Consider the following 15,876-nt stretch of genomic DNA (forward strand, 5'->3'; position numbering starts at 1 on the left):
AAAGTCCATATCCTCTCACTCTCCTAAAAGCCTTATATACACATTGTCTCCTCTTCAGGATAGAAAAGTCCACATGTAGTGCCCTAAGGGAAGAGAGAGCTTTCTGGGAACATTTTGCCAGGAAAGAACGGAGCCACCCAAGAGCAGTTTACTGTCCACTATTGCTGAGGGGTGCAGGTGAGGTAACAAAATCTTGTGATCAGCAATCCTGAAGGCTGCTGACAGATTTAACGGTATCTGCATGGACCCCGATCTTCATCCATTGCTAGGAGGAGATTGTCTACCAGTGCAACTGGTGCAATTTCAATTCCATGTTCAGGTTTGTAACCAGATTGAAAAGTATCAAGGAGATCTGAGGCAACTAGACACTCAAGTTGTTTTGTGACCATTCTCTCTATGAACTTAATTACAAATTGGATACAGGTCGACAGCCATGTTGTTATCATCAAGTGTTGGTTTTTGAAAAACGTTTTGTGCTGTTCTCAGTTTGAGATGCTGGCATCTGGTCCTTCTGAATTGGAAGCATTGATAATTTCCACCTTTTCTGGGTCCAGTACTTTATCACTGGCATTTATTATCCTTGAATGACTTGGATCCAAAGGAGAGATGTGGGATAAAGTAGCATGCAATACAGTAACTCCTCACTTAATGTTGTCCTGGTTAATGTTGTTTCGTTCTTACATTCCTGATCTATTAGAGAATATACTCGTTTAAAGTTGTGCAATGTTTGCTTATCACGTTTGGCTGCCACCTGCTAGTACAGTACTTTGTCCACTACTTGCTGGATTCTCTGGAAGAGCAGCCCGTTGGAGCTAGCAGGTGGGGGCTTGGACCCAGGTTTGTCCGGCAGCACCGCATCAGTTCCCCTCCACCCCCCCAGCACCTACTGCCCACCAGCAGGCCCCACAGATCAGTGCCTCCCTCGTTCTTCCTCCCACCCACAGCAGTCAGCTGTTTTGCTGTGTTCATGCGGCTCTGGGGGGGAGGAGTGAGGATGCGGTTACTTGGTGGAGCAGGGGCGGGAAGGGGTGGGGTGGGGTGGGGACAGGCCTGGGCCAGAGCCGGGGGGGGTTAAGCACCCCCGGGCACTTTGGAAAGAACAGTAAGAGGAGCAGCCAGACGATCTACCCTCTGACTCCACTACCTCAATCAAGCTTCACAATCATCGTTGTGGAGTATAGTATTAAATTGTTTAAAATTGTTTACATCTTATACATGTATTACATTGTTTAAAATTGTTAGCTTATACTGTATATGTATATAATATCTTTGGTGACAAAAATTTCCCTGGGACCCCCCCACCCCCCAATTTACATTAATTCTTATGGGGAAATTGGATTCCCTGAACATTGTTTCGCTTAGTTGCATTTTTCAAGAACCATAACTACAACGTTAAGTGAGGAGTTACTGTACCTCTAGAACATCAGTCATTATCCATGGCCTAAACTCAACCAAGGAAGAGCTACTGCTTGTTCCCTCAAAATTCCTCTCTGCAATCAAGGCAGTAGACAGCTCAGCCTGAATCCAAGCATTTTATCTACAAGATAATCTGAAATTTCCTCTTTCGCTAGGATGATCTGCATACCAGCCCAGGATTGTGCTCAATTTAATACAGAGCTCCACCTAAAGCCATCAATTTATTTTTCCCTTTTTCAGTCAGAAAACCTTGCGACTACTTAAATATATTTTCATTTTCAGGAAGTGGTGTGAAAAACAAGGTTTTATGTAAACCATTTTAATCTGTGGAGGAAATTTAATGCTTTTCTTGTGGTGTTTGGCAGTCTTAGATAGGGGCTACATTATCCTCCAAATCCTATTTTGTTGGACAGATTAAAAATGATTCCATTTTATAGGCAGATAAATCGGCAGTTCAAGCGCCTCGTTTAAGACTTTTAGGCTTGTTTTGCTGGATGTATGACATGGGTGGGCGGGGCGGGGGGAATCTGCATGAGAATTTGGGAAATCTGTGCAGTTGATGAATTCCATGTGAGATTATGGACTCTCTGCAGTTTTACCAAGCTGCTAATTCCATTTTGAAGATGCAGTTTTGTCTTCTCTGTGGTTTTTACCTCCATGTTGAACTGAAATTCCAAGGACAGTGAAACAGAACTGACAGTAGAGGGTTATTTAAATCACGATGGTCTTGTGTTTAAATAGGAACATCCTATAGTAGGCTGACTCCCAATGAGAACTGATTTGTGGGGGGAGAGGGTGCCTGGCAACAAATTCCCCCTAGGAAGGGTCTGGGGCTAGAAGGTTATAAAAGTGCAAGAGCTGGTCTGTTTGGGGTGTTTGGTCATTTTCACCAGCTCAAGCAAAGGAAAGCTGCTGCAGGAGTCTGAGGTGGGGGGACCTTCTCACTCTGAATTTAAGCATCCCCCCCCTCCCCCCCCCAAGAACTCACTAGGGAAGGTCAGCTGGAGTGAGAAGTTGTGTTAAGGATGTTTTTATTTTCTATATCATCTGTACTCTCTGGATTTCTTGTGCAATGGAAAGGGCAATGGTGTTAGAATCCTGTGCAAAGTGCGTGCATGATGCTCCATATACCACTGCCCCTTTTGTAGGTAAACTGTGGACTCAGAACATCCTCATGTTAAGAGTTCTGTGGGATGATGTGTTTAAGCTATGAGGGGAGTCTGAGGAATCACTGCTGATTCCAGGTACAGGAGAGTGGGCTGCTTGGTTGCAGCTCTCAGGAGGGATGCTAGACAGAGCAGTATGCCAAGGGATCCAGTGACAGTGGTAGTATCTGGATGCTGTTCAGACTCTAGACACTTAAAGCATGCTGGGATTTAATGTCTGGATCTCTTCACAGCACTCTGAGTGTCCAGTGAGGAGGACCTTGTTTAGAGGTGTGAAAGGCTACAAGACTACTGTCTCGTCAGTACATCTGATTTTCCTGTGCATTACAAATCTGAATTGTTGCTGTGTTCCTCAGATACAGTTTTTGAGCAACAGAGCGTTGTCTGCTCTGAATGTACTTGTGGTTAAAGATGTGTATTAAATCACTAAAGATGTGTTTCTGTATCTTCTTGTCATAGAGGCATGGTAGCTAGGATTGCATTCAGTTTTGAACTTCAAGCAGGGGTGAAATTTGTGTATCCTCACAAAGGGCTAGACTGTCAGTTTGTGATATAGCTCATGGCAAAGGGAAATGTGTGTAGGGTTGCCTTTGGAGCAGCCCATGAGGGAGAATCAAATCTCCTTTCTGGTCTGAGGGCAAACTGCAACAGCAGTATATGTGTTGCAAGTGCATGCTCCCCAACATGCCAGTGTAATTAATTATACTTCTGGGTGTTTTGCGACCAGGGAGTTGGAGTGGAGGCTCCATGTCGTCTTGCCCATATGCGTAAGGGAGGACGTACTAGCTTTTATGGATCATCATTTCCCCTGTATGCAGGGATTGGTAGTATGGTACACTGGTGCAAGAGAATAAACATCATGTCTATTTTGCTCCCTTGTGCAGGACAGGCCATGACTGGCCCAGAACTTATAGTCTTTATTGTTTGAATACAGAATTAATTTTCTGGGAAATTGCAAGGAAATCTGTTACTTTGCAAAGCAAAAAAAAAAAAAACCAACCCCCAAAAGAAAACAAAAATCCTGACTTTTGACTTTAACACACTCTCAAATTTTAGCAGAATCTAAAGTATAGTATTCAATTTTTATATGATTTTTGATTTATTGATTCCTGACAAATGACATCTGTATCAGTGTTCCATGTTGAATATATTTGATGTGGTATTGATGTCTCAGTCTCAATTGCCCTTGTGATTGTGAGGAAAACTTCCGAAATGTGAACAGGGTAAGTGAAGATCATTTTAAGATTTTTGTGTCTTCCCCAACTGCCACCACTACCTATGGCCAGTCACCAGCTTCTCCAGAGGGATTGGCATCAGTTGGAGAAGCAGTTATGGTGGTTGAATGCCATGTGTTAGGTGAACATTAGGGGAAAAGTGTGGGTTGCTAGGAGGGTGAGATTTGGGGAGGGTAGAATGGTGCTGTTCATGGTTCCTTCCACTTTTTTTAATGTACTTCAGTATATTAGCCGTTTTTGCAACTGCATCACATTGTTGACTTGTATGCAATGTGCAATCCACTACAACCCTCAGATACTGTTCTGTGCTAATGCCTAGTCAGTTAGTTATTCCTTGTTTTGTAGTTGTACATTTGATTTTTTTTTTCCCCCTTGTCTTTATTGAATTTCATCTTGTTGTTTTCAGACCAATTGTCCAGTTTGTCAGGGTTGTTTTGAATTCTAATCCTGTCCTCCAAAATGTTAGCAATTGCTCCCAGCTTGGAATCCTCTACTAAAAAGTTAAGTTGAAGATCTGCCTTTTGAAGATCAGTGAAGCTGTTTAGCTGCAAGAATGATGAAGCATTCCACTCTTTGAAAGAGGTTTTTAGAGATGCACTTTGGTTCCAAGGTCTCTACACTTCAGTCCGTAAGAGGAGGCAAGTTAAGCTTCAGATCTTCTCTGAAGACCAACCTCCTAATTTTCTTAACAGCAAAAGGCCTTGGATCCTCCCTAGAAGAGACCTTTGTATCAGAATTGTACAATTCATGCAACACCTGGTTCAAGAAAACAAGTTTGACTCCATGGTCAGAAGTCCTGGACTGATCTACAAGGATTTATACACTTTCCCTCACCATTTGGCAGCTGCTTTCCTTTCATTTTGGACTTGGAATGACTATGGACTGCTGAGTCCAAGAAGTAGTCCATAAGGTCTATTCAGTCCAGTTTCAGTCCTTTGCCCTTCAACCCAGTCTTTCTTCAGGGACCCATCTCATGAGATACTGCTAAAGCAAAAGGTGGGGACTCCCTTCTACAACTAGGTGCATTGGAGAAGTTTCCTCTTGAGTTCTGGGATGAAGGTTTTATTCCTATCACTTTCTTGTCCCAAAGAAGAAAGCAGGATGCATCCTATTCTAGACCTCAGGCAACTCAACAGATTAGGTCATCACTTCAGGTTCAGGATGGTCAGCTGATCTTCTGAAATTCCCTCCCTAGATTGGTTTGCGGCTCTACTTTTGATGGATATTGCCTCTGCTTGAAAGGTGAGAGAGATTCAAGAGTTAATAGCAGGACCATCATATACAGTATTTCATGAAGTCTAGGTTAATTTCAGGCCTTGTCTTATACTACAACATTAAGTCGACGTATGTTGGGTCAACATACAGCTACCGTGGTAATTACTGCGGTTTTTCATGTCCCCACAACCCTCCTTCTGCCAGTGGATGTGCGTCCTCACCTGGAGCGCTTGCACTGATTTAAGTGGGGCAGTGTCGGAGCCTGCATGGGGCTCACAGCTGGAGTTTCCCATGCCCACAGAACAAAGCCATTCCAAAAATCATCTCATGTTTTTGTAGTGTCCCTATATCAGAAACTTACAAGGCAGCCGCTTGGCGCTTCTAGTTGTAGCCATGAAATTTGGTGCTTGGTTTAGCTGAGCAGTGCTACAGTTTTTAAGGCGGACTCCTGACGCCCACCTCTTTAGAGAATTACCGGTTAGCCATGCATCTACAGTGGAATCCACATGACAAGCACTCAGAGAACAATCACAGTAACTGTGGCTCTTAGATATGTAAGATATTTGGTCCATGTGGATCCTGCAACCTAGCCTTCCTTTCCCTGCCACTGGAGAGTCTTTTACATAGGATTCTGTATTGACGAAGGACCTGAACGGAGATTGGGCCTGCTCTGCCACTTAATGGCCTATATGATGGGGGCACAAGGACATACAGGATGCATGCATGGTCCCAGCGAATACTACTGAACAAAACAATCTGTTCTCATGTGTATGGGGCACATTTGCATCTACAGTTGAATCCAGGTGGAAAAAACAACCAAGAGCCACATTTATTGTACAGTAACTTGAGTAGTGTCCGTAGAGGTTCTCCACTCCTAGGTTACTCCTGAAGGACTTCTGCACCAAAAAATTAAGAATTCTGCACACGTTTTAAAATTCTGCATATTTTATTTGTCAAAATAACACAATATAGTCACACTATTTTCAATTATTTGGGTAGTTTATTTCAAAATACTTGTCAGCAAGTCTCTGTAACAGTACAGACAACAAAAAAGATTAAGGAAATGTTTTTTGACAAATAGATGCCTTACTATTTATATACCTCCACAGTGAGCGAGAGGGACAGAGTCTTGCACGCACACCCAGCCCTGCCCTCCCATCCCAATCCAGGTGTGAGGCAAGTAGGTTCAGCCTAGCAGGATCCAAGTATGGAGGGGCTTTAGTGTGGGGCAATCCAGGTGTGGGGTGAGAGGGTTCTGTGTGGGGCAATGCGCGTGGCACGGGAGGGGGGTCCAGGTGAGGGGAGGGCGGATCGGGGTGCACAGAGGCTCGTTGGGAGGTTCTGGATGCAGGTGGAATGGGACTGGGGGCGGAGGGAAGGTCTTAGGTCAGAAGATGTCAACCATTTTTTTTCCTGAGTTTTCAGCTTCAGGCAGACTTACCCAAACTCTTCCTGTGCAGAGCAGAAACTGAAACAAAAACAAAAGGATGTTTGTTTTTACTTCAGCTGTTTGGCTTATTGGCATCTTAGTGTTTTGCTGGGCTCTATTGTTTAGTCTTGTGCGGGCTCTGACTTTTAGAAATCCCTTTTTTGATATTGAAGTAACTGGCTGTGGTAGTTTCCAACACAGGTTTGGACATGCCTCTTGGGGAACTGTACTCCACAGGTGGCTGTTGCTGTCCTTCTGCTTCTCTCGTAACTTTTCTTGTGGCCATTTCTTCAGTATGTAGGTCAGTGGTGGGCAACCTGCGGGCCGCATGCTGGCGGGCTGTGAGACAGTTTGTTTACATTGGCAGTCCACTTCTTGCAGCTCCCCTTGGCCGGGATTGGTGAACCACAGCCACTGGGAGTTGCAGGCGGTCGTGCCTGCGGACGGTCAATGTAAACAAACTGTCTCACGGCCCGCCCGCCAGAGGATTACCCTGATGGGCTGTGTGCGGGCCGCAGGTTGCCCACCACTGATCTAGGTTGTCCAAACTCAATGCTATCTACATAACCACAATATTGTACTCACCATAAGGATAAAACGTTGAGGACTTATTCTCCCTTTATTTCCCAAGGTGGAATAGAATATTTCATATGTCAAAGGACTATCCAAAGCAGCAGCTGAAAATGTCGTGGACAGTACCCATTTTCAATCATATGGAAGGTTTTCCATTTTCTGGTTCTTGTTGCCTGTCTGTGAACCCCTTCCACTTCTGCTGTATTGTTTTTGAGGTAGATTGATCAGACCTGAAAATGGTATTCAAGGTGAGGACATAAGATTTGTATAAATATTGGACATACCACAAACCCAGACAATGTGGAGTAATGTCAAACCTGGCATGAGCCTGACTCCCAGGCTCCTTTTTAGCAATTACTTTCCTCTCCCTCAGCCACTCCATTATCCCTGACTCCCTGAAGCCTTTGCAACGCTTCTGAGGGGTGCAGGAAATACATTTCTGTATTGTAGTTTAAATGAATTATTACTCCAAGTTCTGTATTAGTATTCCTAGTAAGGAATGTATTTGTCAAAAAAAAAATTCCTCCATGTCTTTTGTTGTCTGCATTGTTACATGCTGACAGGTATTTTGAAATAAATTACCACAATAATTGAAACTGGTGTGATTATATTGTATTATTTTGACAAAATATTCAGAATTTTGCTGAATTTTAAAATATTGTGTGCGGAATTTTTAATTTTTTGGTGCAAAATTCCCTCAGGAGTACATAGAAGTTTTTACACTTGATGTATCCCAGTGGCTGTCGATCTATGTAGTTACAAATCCTTTTGGGTCTGATTCCTTGAGATTCCCACCCAAGAAAATCCATGTTGGTGTCACCTCCTTTTTTCAAAATGCTTTTTAATGTCTTGCTTCTAGGGGAAGACTTGCTTCTTCCTCTGAGGCATTGGTGGGCAAACTTTTTGGCCCGAGGGCCACATCTGGGTGGGGAAATTGTACACAGAGGCATGAATGTAGGGCTGGGGCAGGGGGTTGGGGTGTGGGGTGTGTGTGGGGGGGGCGGGGTGTGCGGGAAGGGGCTCAGGGTAAGGGGTGGGAGTGTAGAAGAGGTGCGGTATGTAGGAAGGGGCGAGGGGTGGGGGAGCAGGAGGAAGTGCGGAGTGTGGGAGGGGGCTCAGGGCAGGGGGTTGGGGTGCAAGCTGTGGCCTGGCACCGCTTACTTTGAGCAGCTCCGGGGTGGCAGCAGTGCTGAGCGGGACTAAGGCAGGCTCCCTGGCCCCGTGCCGCTCCCGGAAGTGGCCAGCATGTCTGGCAGTGGCTCCTGGGGGTGGGATGGAGCAGGCGGCTCCTCAGCGTGCTGCCCTTGCCTGTGAGTACCACCCCCGAAGCTCCCATTGGCCACAGTTCCCCGTTTCCAGCCAATGGGAGCTAGGGGGGCGGTGCCTGCAGATGAGGGTGGTGCACGGAGACCTCTGCTGCCCCACAAGGGGCACAGCAACGTGGTGCTGGCCGCTTCTGGGAGCGGCCTGCTGCCAGGGCAGGTAGGGAGCCTCCCTTCGTCCCGCTGCGCCATGGGGCTGGCCATTCCATGGGCCAGATTGAAAGCCCTGACGGGCTGTATCCGGCCTGTGGGCTGTAGTTTGCCCTCCCCTGCTTGAAGTGGAAAAGTATTGACTCCTTTCCAGGGATGTCTTCAGAGGTGTTTGGTGGGAAGAAGAGATGGTTTTTGAACCAAAATCTGTACTAGAGTATGCATATTTGTGTGTGTGAGGACTTGGGATACTGGGTTTAAAAAAAAAAAAAAAAAGTTGTGCAGACTTAATTCTCCGGAAGGAAAAAGAGATTATCTTGGTGTTTCCTATTCTCCCTTGAGAATGAAAAGCAAGGAAAACACTTTTGCTTTTTATTACTCTGTTGCCTCCAATCTGAACTTCCAAGAAGAGCTTTAGAAGTTAAAATGAATTATGTCACATGATATCCCTGTGAATGTAGGTGAACATCCTAAATATTGCTGGCTGAGGGGTTGGAGACAAAGACGTAGTGAAAATCTGACTTACTGAAGGTCATACAAGATGTGTGTGAAATAGCCAAAAATAGACCCAGGTATCCCGACTCCCACCCTTATACTCTAACCACAAAGTGTGTTTTCTCCTAAGTGTGGTTTGATAAAATTTGATGGAATCACTGTAGGGTCCCAGATGTTAAACTGTTTAAGCATGTCTGATTTATAACCTTGAACAGTTCAGGGAAGTCAGGCTCATGCCTGGTTAGAGGGATCCTACTGTGTCAGTGTTCTCCAGAAATTGAGATTTTCTCTTAGTCTTTGGTCATCTTTGCAAAGTTGTCTTCCTCATCTGATTACTTGTCCAAGAGATTTTATGGGTCACCGAATTCTTGTTTGGAGTTTATCCATGTCGCAAGCTGTGATGTGAGTAGTAGAAAACCAAATTGTATTTTACCTGCTCTGTATCAGAAAATGTTAATTGTATTCCAGCCAGGTCTCGGCAAAAAATAAGAATTCCATTTTACAAAAAAATTTGAGCTTTCATTATTTTTGTTTTTGTTCTGCCCTGAAACAAAAACTAGACCTTATGAACTTTTTTCTCCATAGAACAGGAGAAATGGACCACCACCCCCTAGAATAGCCAGAGAGCCTGGTGGGTGGGTCACTCATCTGGAATGTGAAAGACTACTTTCAGGTCCCATTCCAAGTTTAGAAATTGACTAGGAGTTGAAAAGCCAGGCCTTTAAGGCGCCACCGGACTCCTCGATGTTTTGCTAAACTAAGGCATGTCTATGGTAGCGAACTTACAGCAGCACAGCTGTACCAATGCAGCTGCGCTGCTGTAAGATCACCCATATAGCCGCTCTATGCCGACAGGAGAGAGCTCTCCTGTCGACATGATGATACCACCTCAAAAAGTGCCGGTAGCTATGTTGGCAGGAGGAGTTCCCCCGCTGATATAATGCTGTGCACACTACCATTTATGCCAGTGAAATTTATGTCACTCGGGGGTGGGGGGTTGTGTGTGTTCTTTTCACATCTCTGAGTGACATAAGTTTTGCTGACATAAGTGGTAGTGTAGACGTGATCTTCGTGTTCAAACAATTTTAAATGCTTTTTTATATTAAAAAAGCATTTTAATTGAATTCCCATTCCATAAAAATTCATCTTGACACAGATTATGAGAAAAAAAATGATCTAGTAAATAAGAAATGGTAAATTAAGAATTAGAGTAGTTATAAGTTGTATAATATAATTATTTAAGTATGTATAGATAGTGTATCCTCCCTGGTTACCAAAAAGTATCAAATGACAGCAGCCAACCAGACTCAAATGTTCTTTGGGAAAATAACTAAAGCACAAATGCAAAACAAGATTAAAATTGATGATTTTAATCAGTTTCCTACTTGCTGATTTAAATCAAAATTACATTCAGTGATTTATATCACTTCAGTTTAAATCAATCCCCTGATGTATTGTATCAATTTGTTTTGCCTTAAGGAAATGAAGTGTGTGTCAAGTTCACAAGTAAAGAAAAAAAGATTTTGTTTTTTCTGTATTATAGATATTAGTATTGCTAGATATTTGTGTTTGAATCTGACACTTTTTCAGTATGTGCTCTCCCTCTTTTTCTTGCTTTAAAACCAAGGATGACATAATTCTGAAAGAGCTCTGGTTGTTGCAGAAAACTGCAGAGTTTTTAGTTTTGCACAATAACATTAGGTTTGGTAACAGGTTTATATTTGTATTAGAAAGAAGATGCATTTATAAAATGTGCTTTGTTCAGTACAATACAGCATTGTGAAAATATCTGTACTTCTCTTTTACAGGCTGTTCGCTGCTATGAATCTCTGATATTGAAAGCTGAAGGAAAGGTCGAGTCTGATTTCTTTTGTCAGTTAGGTCACTTCAACCTCTTATTGGAAGATTATCCAAAAGGTAAGGCTTTTTATCACATTTTTATAGCAGTTTTAATAACCGTAGTGTCTTTAATGACCCAGATTTGATTATGACACCATAATATAACCATAAATATTGGGTAGATCAACATCGGCAGTTTCTGTTGGCTTGCACCATGCTTCAAAGTCCGTAACAAAATAAGTAATATGTCGCCGTACTGAGGAATACTTTTGTTCTTCCCTTCCCCCAGAGAAACCTTGTGGGCAAGTGTTTTAGTAGAACATGTTTAATGGTTCACAAACAGATGTCAGTAATATACAAACATAGTACCTAATTGTTCCCCACATTTCTTTTGTTGCTGAAAATATTCAAAAATAAAGTAAACCGACTACAGCATAACCATAAGTGTATATCGGATGTAGGCATGGATATGACAACTAGAATAAGAGTTGGTATTAGAAATGAAAAGGAGACCTAAATGTATACCAGGAATATTGTCCAGATACCTGATCTGTGCTTGGCACAAGCCCGAGGAAAAGGGGTCAGGTATTAAGCAGCATTTGTGCTCTCCCAAGTCTGTGAACAGCCAGAGACTGATGTTTGGCCCTGATGTAAGTTACAGCAATCTGAAGGTTGTTCTAATTTATGTGGGCTGAAAAAACCGTGATGCAAGTTGTTCCATCAGGCTAGCATAGCACTTTGGCCCGTGCCACTGCTGCTTCTTTCCCACTTGGTCATTCCCTAGGTAAGGCGTTCCAATGCACCAAAGGAGCCAACCAATGCAGACTAAATAGAGTAGGGGTTCTCAAATTAGGGGTCGGGACCCCTCAGGGTGTAACAAGGTTATTACATGGTGGGTCGTGAGCTGTCAGCCTTGACCCCAAACCCTGCTTTGCCTCCAGCATTTGTAACGATGTTAAATATATAAAAAAGTGCTTTTAATTTATAAGGGGGGTCGCACGCAGAGGATTGCTGTGTGAAAGGGGTCACCACTACAGAAATTTCAGAACCACTGAAATACAGCATTTTCAAGACATCTACCTCATGCTAATGGAATCATGGTCAGCAGTCACCCTTCTTTACCACCACAAACTCGTCAGCTGTGGGCTACCTAACGTGGTCTGCGTCACTGAAACATGGTTGGCTGACAAGACCAGCCCAGTGCTAGCTCACCTTGCGGTATTAAGCTACTCTGAACACTTAGACATGGAGAATGGTAGAATAGTGATTTTATTCTCCTCCAGGTTCAAGTGCAGAAGAGACTAGTTTAACATCAAAGAGGGTATCCTCTTAATCTGAGAGTGCTGATAAATCGATTATGGGCATCCTGCTAATCTACAGAGCTAGGGACACCAAAGACTTCCTAACCCTCCCTCCCTCCCCCCAAGACATTACCTAACGTGGTTCTGAGGTTCACACGACTTAGCTTGTGGGAGACTTCGTCCATGTAGAATGACACTTCAGGCGACAGCAGCAAAAAGCGCTCCTCTTCACCTTTGGCTGCATGCAGATAATATTCCTCCCCTCCCCTGTACGCTTTGGACTGGATCCTTGCGCTGGACATTAGAAACACACAAGCTAATCTGTGTCCTTATCTCACCACCAGCTCCTTCAGGTAAAAATTCCGCTCCCCCATCACAAGACAAGAAAAAGCAACCACGAAAGTTCACCCTAGAAGATTACCAGCTCCAACAAATGCTAAAACTTTACTGATAGAAACGCTACTAAACTTAGTATTGTGACAGTGAAAAACTACCATCGCTCCCAGGTTGCTGCCGTAGACCCTCTGGCACTGAAGTGCCTTCTCCTACACCATTGCTCTCGCAGATCCCCTTGGCATTTGGATGACCTGTGATTGGAAAAAGTAGAAAGGAAGAAAGCTAGTGGCATTTGACACTGAGCAGCATCAAGCGTTCTTGGAGGAAAACACTGTCTGATGCAGATAGGTTTAAGTATGAAGAATTTTTCTCAATCTGTGCCACTGTAGTGTTGGAGGCTCACGTTGTCTTCGCTGCCAGAATAGGTGTGTGTTTAAATGAGATTGGTAACTCAAGTTAGCCATCTTGCTGTACAAACACATACCTTTTTGGCAGTGAAAAGACCTAGACTAAGAGCTTTTCTTGTCAATGAGAGGCAGAAACTTTTTGGTTGGTAAATAACTTTATAAATCCAAAATGTCTTGATTCCGTCATGGTTTTTACTAAAACTATCAGCAGTGAAATAGTTAACAATCCAGACATAAATTGTTTGCCTGTTTGTTAGAGTTTTAATGCCTCATTTAGCTCAATGGAGAGATTATGCATCTCTGAGCTTATTATTTCAGGCTGTCCGCAGGTGCAAAACAACACTAAACTGGTTAATACTGGGTGCATCTTGTCATGATTTTCTCCACAACCTCAACAGCTAGAATTTCATTTTTTTTTAAGCGAAAGCTTAAATTCTGGAACAAACTGCCCCAAGAGGATTTAGCGACAAATTCTGTCTAAAATGGAGAGAGGAAACATGGGTTTGGGTTATTTTCATCCAAGGCTTTTGTTGATATCGATGTTGAAATTCTCCAAACTGAGAATTTTAACCACTATCACATACAGTGGATTAGAACGTCATGTGTGCCTGAGCACTGTTTGATTCCATGGATAAAGGGTGAGGGGTGGGAAGCATATTTTATGCTATTTTTCTGCTTACTTTCCTAATCTTGGAGGCTGTGGATTCCTAGCAGAAGTCCTGTAATGGTGCTGACTAAGACATGGGCTAGTTCCTCCGCTCCAACTGTGTCCTCTGTGCTATGCTGAGGATTTGGATGAGTTTCTGTTACCACTCTCCTTTCTGGTAATTGGGAATCTACATAGAAAGTCTGTGTTGGTTTCAACTCTTTTTTTCACATGTGAAGTGGAAGAGTTCGAAGGATTTGGGTGTTTCCTGGATTTGTTGTATTTAAGTTTTAAAAGAATACTGTTCTGTATGTGCTCTTGATCACTTTTTGGCCTGTGGTGTGCTAAGTAACTTTGAAGGAGAAGGAGCCAGAGGATTGTGTTGGACCGATGTAGTCTGCAGTACTGTAGAACCTTGGAGTTATGAACACCAGAGTTATGAACTTATCGGTCAACCACACAGCTCATTTGGAACCACAAATATGCAATCAGTCAGCAGCAGAGACAACAAAAAAGCAAGTACAGTACTGTGTTAAACGTAAACCCCTAAAATAAGGGAAAGCAGCATTTTTCTTCTGCATAGTAAAGTTTCAAAGCTGTATCAAGTCAATGTTCAGTTGAATACCTTTGAAAGAACAACCATAACGTTTTGTTCAGTGATGCGAACAGCCTCCATTCATGAGGTGTTCGAGTGACTCTGAGTTTCTACTGTTTTATCCAGATGTTTTGGTAATGCAGGCTACATCATACTTCTGGAACTTCTTTCACAATGAAGCCATAAATGGTTGTCTTGTTGACCACTGATCTACATTAAACAGTGTCAGTTTGAGTTCCTGGGAGTTTTTTGCATCTCTTTAGTTCTTGTGTGTACATGCTGTTTGTGTGCTATGATTATATTGTACACACTTGACACAACATTTTTGGGTCTTTTGTCTATTCTTGAAGTTGATTCCAATTAAAACTGAGGTAGGGGAGATGAGCTGAACGGTGAAGCAAGGTCCCTTTGCTCCCTATATGTTTTGACCTTAGCTGGCACTGTGACGATTGTAGTGAAAGTGTGCAGAGCTGACAGTCTGACTCCAGTATGTTGAAAAATGTGGTAGTGGGAAGGTGGCAGCATGATCTGCCACGAAATGGTCTGTAGTAGGTTAGTGTCATCTCTTGCTCATTTCTGCAGCAATTTGTCACACCTGTAAATGCGACTCCTGTTGCTCCTGTGTGTGGAGGAAGAGGGAATTGTTGATAGTTGCATCCTGCCTCTTAAATGCATGCCATTCAGAACCGGCTTCTGTTTCTCTTAGAGGTGCTGCTGCTGCTCCTGTGTAGAGAGGAAAGAGCAACAGCCTCGGGAGAAGCTCAGCCCCTATCATCAACTGCCAGTGTCAGGAAAGGGTACTGGGATTATGTATGCTATCCTCCTTCCTCCTTAGGGGCTCAGTCTTTTGTATCTGTCTCTGACCTGACTGGCAGAAATGAAATGGGGAAGCCTGCTCTTCACTTAAGAGCCTCCAGAGTCTTAGGCTACGTCTACACTTATGGGCATGTAGAATACAGACATTGCATGCCCAGTTAGCATGTATATAAATAGCAGTGTAGACAGTGAGGCACTGCTTAGGTAAGTACAATACAGACACATGAGAGCCTTTAGGTATATACCCTACATGGCTCTCTACATGCCCACATAGTGCCTCCTACATGTACACTGCTCTTTTTACTGATGTAGTGTCCTGCTGCAAGAGCCTTTCTCTGCCTCAGTGAAAGTCTCTGGAAGTGGTAAAAGGCTCCAGCAGCTTCCCACTTCTGAAGCCTTTCCAGGCTGCAGGGAAAGACTCTAGAGAAAGGGGGTTGGGGGGCCCTGGGAGGGAGCTGTTAGTGCCTTTCTCTGCTACATTGCCCCTGCCAGAACCGTTCTTTGCCATATGTAGCTACACATCACAGACGGATGCAGCGTGCTTTTCACTGCAGTGTGTAGCTACACGTGCCGTAGACTTTGCTGCAAGTATAGACAAGACCTTAGCAGTGTCCAGATTTTTCCGTTTTTGAGGGAATCTCCCTCCCCTGTGGAAATCTCCATTTTTTTTATTACATAGACAATAAGAATTACAATAGGAATAGTGAGAATAAACAAAGAATTAGAAAATAAATTTGATATGATTGGGATTATGCAACACATCAGGTTTCAATCACATGACTGATGTTAAAATCACGGGATATGCTGTGTTTAGGAAAGATACAATGGGAGGTATGGTACATAGGGTGGCACTCTCCGTTAAAGATACCACTACCTGCTCTAGAGTTATTGACAGTTCTGAAGGAGAGGACTGGGATGCTTATAGATCAAAGGAT

At 43.4% G+C, this 15,876-nt stretch overlaps 1 protein-coding gene across 15 annotated transcripts in view; it reads left to right on the forward strand.

The window, feature by feature from the left end:
- KDM6A (lysine demethylase 6A) overlaps positions 1-15,876 on the forward strand; it is a 269,102-nt gene that overhangs the window by 26,877 nt on the left and 226,349 nt on the right. For 14 of the 15 annotated variants that reach the window (XM_037902842.2, XM_043538113.1, XM_037902856.2 and 11 more), the window contains exon 3: positions 10,810-10,918. The exons of the other annotated variant lie outside the window; for it this stretch is intronic. In XM_037902842.2, the coding sequence (XP_037758770.1) occupies positions 10,810-10,918 (109 nt within the window). The remainder of the gene's footprint in view (positions 1-10,809; positions 10,919-15,876) is intronic. 15 annotated transcript variants of the gene reach the window in all.

This window comes from Chelonia mydas, chromosome 1, assembly GCF_015237465.2.
Source record: "Chelonia mydas isolate rCheMyd1 chromosome 1, rCheMyd1.pri.v2, whole genome shotgun sequence".
In the NCBI taxonomy this organism is placed as follows: domain Eukaryota; kingdom Metazoa; phylum Chordata; order Testudines; family Cheloniidae; genus Chelonia; species Chelonia mydas.